Source organism: Embiotoca jacksoni, unplaced genomic scaffold (genome assembly GCF_022577435.1).
Source record: "Embiotoca jacksoni isolate LCO1_2020_lvr unplaced genomic scaffold, fEmbJac1.0.p SCAF_12, whole genome shotgun sequence".
NCBI lineage: Eukaryota > Metazoa > Chordata > Actinopteri > Embiotocidae > Embiotoca > Embiotoca jacksoni.
The window spans coordinates 2,289,733-2,296,101 of record NW_027185252.1 but is presented as its reverse complement, the minus strand read 5'-3'; the positions used below and the strand labels follow the sequence as shown (position 1 = coordinate 2,296,101).

The following is a 6,369-nucleotide window of genomic DNA, read 5'->3' as shown; positions in this document are numbered from 1 at the left end:
AATAGAGGCTAAACAATGAAGCCCTCTCTCCGTGGACACCAAATGCACTGGAGCTGCTGGGTTGATATCTCAGCACTATTCCACATTATCTGTGTTTTATTCGTTGCCTTCCAGAATTTGAAAAATACTCATATCAACCAAAAATGTTCTTAAAATGCGACAATACTTTGAGATTTAAGATTATCAATATATCTTGAACTAAATATAGAAACTGTGGTCATGTGGCTGTCGGTCACCCACCAGGTCGTTGGGTTTGAACACATCTGCAGACTTCCTCCTTCAATAAGATGAACCTTTGTGTTTATTTCTCTCTGTCTGCTGTCTGGCTGATGACCTATAATTGTGCTGAGTTAGCTCACTGCAGGTCATCACTCATGATGTCACAGCTCCTGGAAGTTCGAAGGTCAAAGCCTGACCTCGCAGGAAACCTGGAAGACAGACGCTCTGCTCTGTCTGTCACTCACACACTCTCACACACACACACACACACACACACACACGCGCACACACAACTTCGACCACGGGGCAATCAGAGGTGATCAGACGTTAGCATTGAGCTTGTATGAGACCCAGAAACACTCAGCCCGGTGTGAATCCAGCTACTTACGAAGTCCAAAATATAGATTTCAAGCACTTTTTTTCTTATAGTATGAAGCCGTGCTACTAATTACAGCTGTTAGATGTATTTACATTTTGCAGTGTTTTGTAACTTTCATTGATATTTGATTTGAGTTTAATGCCAGAACATTTTCCAGGTGTACCTAATAAAGTGGCTCCTAGTGGTGTGCAGTTCTTATAAATCCAAATATCGAAGAAAGAACTTGGGCAAACTGCCTGTTGAGTTCAATGTCTTTTATTATGTAGGCACTTTTCATTCACACAAATAAAACAATGTGGAAAAACTAAGGAATAAATCACATCATCTTCATTATGTTCACGTGGTTTTTTTTGTTTTGTACAGAAGAAAAAGAAAGCCGAGGACTTTCAGGGTTACGACAAACACCGTTTCACATTTCTCTGAAGCTTCTGAAGTCGGCGGGAGGAAAAAAAAAACACACACACACTCACACACTCACACACACACACACACACACTCTCTCACACACACAGCGAGCCGTATGACCTCGAGCCGAGGTCAAGTGGAGCTCTGCCTTGTGAGAGGCGTCCGGGACACTCGGCTATGAAGTTCACACACTTTCCAGAGAGGCTGCGGGCGAATGAATGAGCACAATGACACACGGAAAAGTGGGGAAATATTCCTGTGGATCAGAGTGCGAACAAATGGAACGGCAAAGTGTCAATAAATAACGTCTAAACCGGTAAAGAGGACGTGTCCAGTTGACTCGAGTGCCCGACGCTAAATCGCTTTTTGAGAAGGTATCCGCTGCGTTCAACCCTGACCTTTGACCTTTTTATAGAATTTATTTTCACTCCTATTTTTTTTTTTATTTAATTCCCATAATAGTAGAAACGTAAAGGCTCTGTGATGCGTTGAAAACTCCCCGGAAGCAGTTTCAGCTCAAAATGAACGTGACCGACGAGTGCTTTGTGACGTTTCTTGTTCGCTTTGAAAATCTCCTCTGACGTTTGATTACATATATGTTCTTAGTACGTTTACTGCGACTTCAGGCTACTCTGGCGCTGGGCGTGCCTCGGATTACCGCAGAGACCTTCCCAGCCTTTACTTATGTGCAGCTGACGCACCTTAAATTCTGAAAATAATCTTCTAGCAGCAGCATGCAGCAAATGTACAAGCAGGAAGCAGAAGGAAGGAGAGGGAGAGAGAGAAAAAAGAAAGAGTCCAGAAGGGGCAGGCGAGCGAAATATAAGCCGCTTCTCGATGCTACGGTCTGGGGAATAAAGGGAGAGACAGAATGTAGAGAGATGAGACAACACGGGAGGCGGAGAGCTTTTCCCCCCCGCGAGTCCTTCAGGAGCTCTTGTTCTCGAAGTAGTTCTGTTCGATGCGCCTGCAGAAGGACAGCAGGTTGTCGTGGCTCTTGATCCTCTCCGCCAGCTCGCCGCTGGTCAGCCGGGTGGTCAGGATGGTGAACAGGTGACCGAACACCAGCGCGTCCAGCTCTGTGGGCCTAAAACACACACGAACACACACACACACACACACACACACACACACACAAACACACACACTGTGTTTGTTAGAGCTAGAATCAAACCACCTGATACTTTTTCACCCAAAGGTGTATTTTATTTAATTTTGGGTATATAGCGTGTGTGTGCGTGTATTTATACATTAGTCTTTTCTCCTTTTTTTTGTTGCACTTTTCAAAAAAAAAAATCTATTTTTATTGTGTGTATTTGTAACTTTTTCTGACCTGTATTCTTAAGCTGCTGTGACGACTAAATTTCCTCACTGAAGTCTTATCGTATCGAAATGCAGATATGGTCAGCAATGATGCTGCTTAATTTGTTGTAGTGCACAAATTGCTGTTATTAATAACACGCTGGTCTTTATTTATATTCCCAGTGTATCACATACATTTATTTACCTCAGATTTAAATGAGAATTTGGAATTACTGGTAAAAAATAAGTCATTAAATCCACATATGAGACTTTATAAAGACAGGCTGTGGTTTTAACAATCTGTTTTAAGACATACTATATATTCTTAGGAGGTACTTAAAGAAGTTATTTTAGATGATTATTACGTCAGTACAGTATTAAACCACTAGGTGGCACTGCCGGATTTTCCCTTTCTGGCTCAGCAGCTATAGATCACAACCTGCAACAGATTCAGCACGTTGATGAAGTGCAGAATTACATCACCTCACTGGACACTAATACAGTTTTGTTTTTTTTTGGTTAATATCAACACATCAGTCTGGAATCAGTAAAACATACAATACTCACTGTTTGTTAAAGAAGTAGGACTGAGTTCCCAGCCTCTGAGAGAGAGCCTGGCAGCACTGACTCACATCGTCATAAACCTACGAACACACAAGAGGACAGAGTCAAAAACCTCGGAAAGTCTCACGTCTGCGATGAACTGAAAACTCTGATCATTTTTGTTGTTTTTTTCCCCTAAATTTGCGAGTAAAAGACCGTTTGAGGAGGAAACTGGAACGCAAACCCAGCGACCTCGGAACAATCGTTTCAAACTGCTCTGGGAATTTGGTTTTGAAACATTTTACTATTAAAAAAAAAAAAATAAAGTATCTGTGAAAGGATGAAAATACTTGTGGAAATGGTAAAATGTCATTTGCTCACCTGCTCCAGAGATTTCCCTCCCCAGCCGATGGCGTTCATCTTCCTGCGGACCTCCCACTGCTTCTGATAGGCCAGGACGTTACTGAGAGGCCACGAGTACGGACTGCTGAACCTGGGACGAGAAATCTACAAAAAAAAAAACATACATGTTAACGAGGAGACAATAAAAGACTTCAGCGAAAATATCTGTTCTTAAAAAAATCAAAAGACTCACACACCTCAGCGGCTGTCGCGTCATCGCACCACTGGATGTACAGCTGGAGAGAGGAGACCACACATGATTTTTGATTGTTTCAGATGTGTGTGTGTGTGTGTGTGTGTGTGTGTGTGTTTGTGTGTGTGTTTTGTACCTCAGCGGTCAGCAGCATGTTGTTGACCAGCTCCATGTACGCTTTCATCTCGGCTCTCTGAATGTCGTCTAAGCCGTCGCTCAGCGAGTGACCCTGAAAAACCCCAAAACAAACAAACACTCCGAAATTCAGTAAAAAAAAAAAAAAAAAAAAAAAAGAGTAAAAAATAATGCCAATAATGGGCAAAAATTAAGGTGTAATACAAAACAAAAATCTTTTACAAGTTTGATATCTGTCCCACGGTACCTTAGCTTTGGTGAATTGCACTATCGGTCCCAGTTCTGACACCACCTGGTTCCCTACGTGGATGAAGGGAATTTTGCCTGCAGGGGAGAAATCATGACATTAACTGTTAAAAGAGAAACTGCAGCTGCCCGAAGTGCAAAAAGTCGTTTCCAGTTACGACTACTGTCTGTAATTTTTTTATTGTTTATTTGATGTTCATTGTCGACACGTTGTAACCTTTCATTACTCAAAGGCTGAGATATAAATATCAGAATCTGCTTCATAAACGGTCAGATATTCAGCTTCTTTTTTTTGTTACTGGAAATTCGTGATCTGCCCCTCTGCAAAACTAATCGTGTTCACTTTGTATCTGCAGGTAAAACAGACAGTCGTTGACAAAATGTATTATTATTATTATTAAATTATGAGGAAATTGCTGGATCTGAAAATTGAAAGGTATATGAAGATTTTTAATTTTTTTTTTTTATCCCTTGTTGGGAGCGGCTACAGCACAAAACACGAAGGAGCAGGACAACAGAGGAGAGAATAAAAGTCTCTGCAGCAGCATGTGTACGAACCGGACGGTGACATGTATTCGGCGTTCGCTCTGCAGACCACCTCCACCGGCAGAGCGCACATCCTGAGGTAGGCCTGCACGGGAGAGAAAACATCAACAACAACATTAAATGATGATAGCGTTTGGTGACCATTAGATATGCAAGTCACACTTTAGAAACATAGACCGACATGTTGGCCGACAAGATACAGAGAACAAAATTCTACCTGAACAGCAAGAGACGAGGCGCAGTCCGACAGCAGAATCTGATCCTCTGTAAAAAACAACAACAACAACAACAAACCATTGTAAACAACTACATTAACAGCTATAGTGACAATTCATGAGGGGTGGAAGAAAAACAGCAGTCAAAACTTGATTTAAATAAAAGCCTGTATTCTTAGCAAAATGTTATATATAGTTATATATGATGTTTTCAGATGATTAATATCATTAATATCAGTTACTTTTAACTAATATTTCCTCACACCATCACTCCATATTATTTCTGCATCTGACTGACTTACCCTTCAGCTGTTGGTACAAGGTTGCATTTTCAGGCCAAGGCTCAGCAGCTGTCAGCATCACACACACACACACACACACACACACACACACGCGCGCGAGGTAAAACATTGGCTTATCAATATGTTATCTTGCAGTAGAAATTCCTTTATTTAAGTGTGTGATTAATGTAAATTTAAACCAGTGTAACCTTAATTATAATCTGTGATGACAGACACGCCCACATAGAGACGCAGACACGCCCCCTGTGCATCCTCCTGTTTACCTTCGTCTACATGAAGGCCCTCGTCAGCATTTTGACTCTAATGAAGCTGCTTATCGGCAAACTATTGATCATGTAAAAACGTTCAGGGTCTTTTTTTTTTTTTTAGACGTTCAGGAAGATTAATGTAAAGGTGAGACGCAGGTAGAGCAAAGAAAACACGACTCCCCCCCCCCCGCCCCCCCCCCCGATGTAATCCGGGTTATAACTCTATTAACTTGTAAATAACCCGTGTGAAATCCAATCATTTCTTCTCTCCTTAAAGACAGGTGCTCACTGCTCCCACTCATTGGGTTTGGAGGCTCATTTTCACGTCCTTATGGGTCTACCCGTCATTGAGCGTTGTAGTTACACCTCCCGGCCAGCAGTGGCGCCGATGAGCACGAACGGGAGGGAGGGGGGCGCCGAGCAGCAAATCTAACGGTTCAGAAGAAGAAGACGTCCGTGGATAAATTAAATAGGAAATTAGCTGCACTTCAGCGCGTAAACGTTGACACCTCCTGAACTGTTCCCCGCGTGAATCCGCTGCTTTACATGTTTTAAAAAAAAAATCAAACAACAAAAATCATCTTTATTTGGATTAAAAGTCCTTCAGTTCCTGTTAAAGTTCAGTTGAACCGTCGAGGACAGACAGGCATGCTAAAGGCTAGGCTAGTCTCCGAAGAAGCAGACAGGCGGACAAAGATTAACCCTGAACTCTCCTGCTTCGTTACGCGGCCAAAGTCACTTAAATGTAAGTAAATATATATATTTATATTTATTTTTATTTTTTTTAGGAAATGCTACATCACCGTCAACCTTTAAGATGACGTGGGCTCGCTGGCTGAAGCGAGCTCGATAAACAACAATAGAAGCGGGCGGCAAAGTCGACACGTTACCTGCAATCTGCGACACGAAGGCCTCCGCCGCAAGAGACATGGCGCCCTCGGAGTAATCGTACTGAAGAAATAGGAACTATAATGAGAGTTTTGGTCAGTGGTGCTGCATGTATGTTTAAGGGCAAGCGCTTGTTCCGCAGTCACCGACTTGGTCCGCCCGCGATTAATGTCCCCCTCCCTCCCCACTCCTCTCTGAGAAACTGTGACTCCAATTCTTTAGTTCCACTTTACGCCCGCGGCGGTTCTGTGTGCGTGTGTCTCCAACTCTCAATCCTGTGCGAATATACAGGCAGATAGGAAGCTGTATAGGTGTAGTGCAGTCTGGTGTGGCCACAGTTTAGATG

At 42.5% G+C, this 6,369-nt stretch overlaps 2 protein-coding genes across 3 annotated transcripts in view; one reads left to right on the top strand and one right to left on the bottom strand.

Moving 5' to 3' along the window:
- Positions 1–837: 837 nt before the first annotated feature.
- On the bottom strand, positions 838–6,184 carry mtx2 (metaxin 2). The gene is made up of 10 exons (XM_069144198.1): positions 6,026–6,184; positions 4,888–4,935; positions 4,588–4,634; positions 4,383–4,455; positions 3,826–3,902; positions 3,580–3,672; positions 3,448–3,486; positions 3,230–3,355; positions 2,873–2,949; positions 838–2,090 (listed from the first exon to the last, which is right to left on the bottom strand). Exons 1-10 carry the CDS (start codon positions 6,063–6,065, stop codon positions 1,931–1,933), a joined length of 780 nt encoding a protein of 259 aa, XP_069000299.1. The 5' UTR covers positions 6,066–6,184; the 3' UTR covers positions 838–1,930.
- lnpk (lunapark, ER junction formation factor) overlaps positions 5,614–6,369 on the top strand; it is a 51,768-nt gene continuing 51,012 nt past the window's right edge. For both annotated transcript variants that reach the window (XM_069144195.1, XM_069144196.1), the window contains exon 1: positions 5,614–5,880. The gene's annotated coding sequence lies outside the window, so the exon portion shown is untranslated. The remainder of the gene's footprint in view (positions 5,881–6,369) is intronic.

Excerpts from the sequence above, each read along its gene's own strand:
- mtx2 (XM_069144198.1), bottom strand. The coding sequence starts at position 6,065 with ATGTCTCTTGCGGCGGAGGCCTTCGTGTCGCAGATTGCAG. Across the intron at positions 4,936-6,025 it reads CTTCGTGTCGCAGATTGCAG|CTGCTGAGCCTTGGCCTGAA; the intron begins GTAACGTGTCGA and ends TGATGCTGACAG. Across the intron at positions 3,673-3,825 it reads TGCAATTCACCAAAGCTAAG|GGTCACTCGCTGAGCGACGG; the intron begins GTACCGTGGGAC and ends GGGGTTTTTCAG.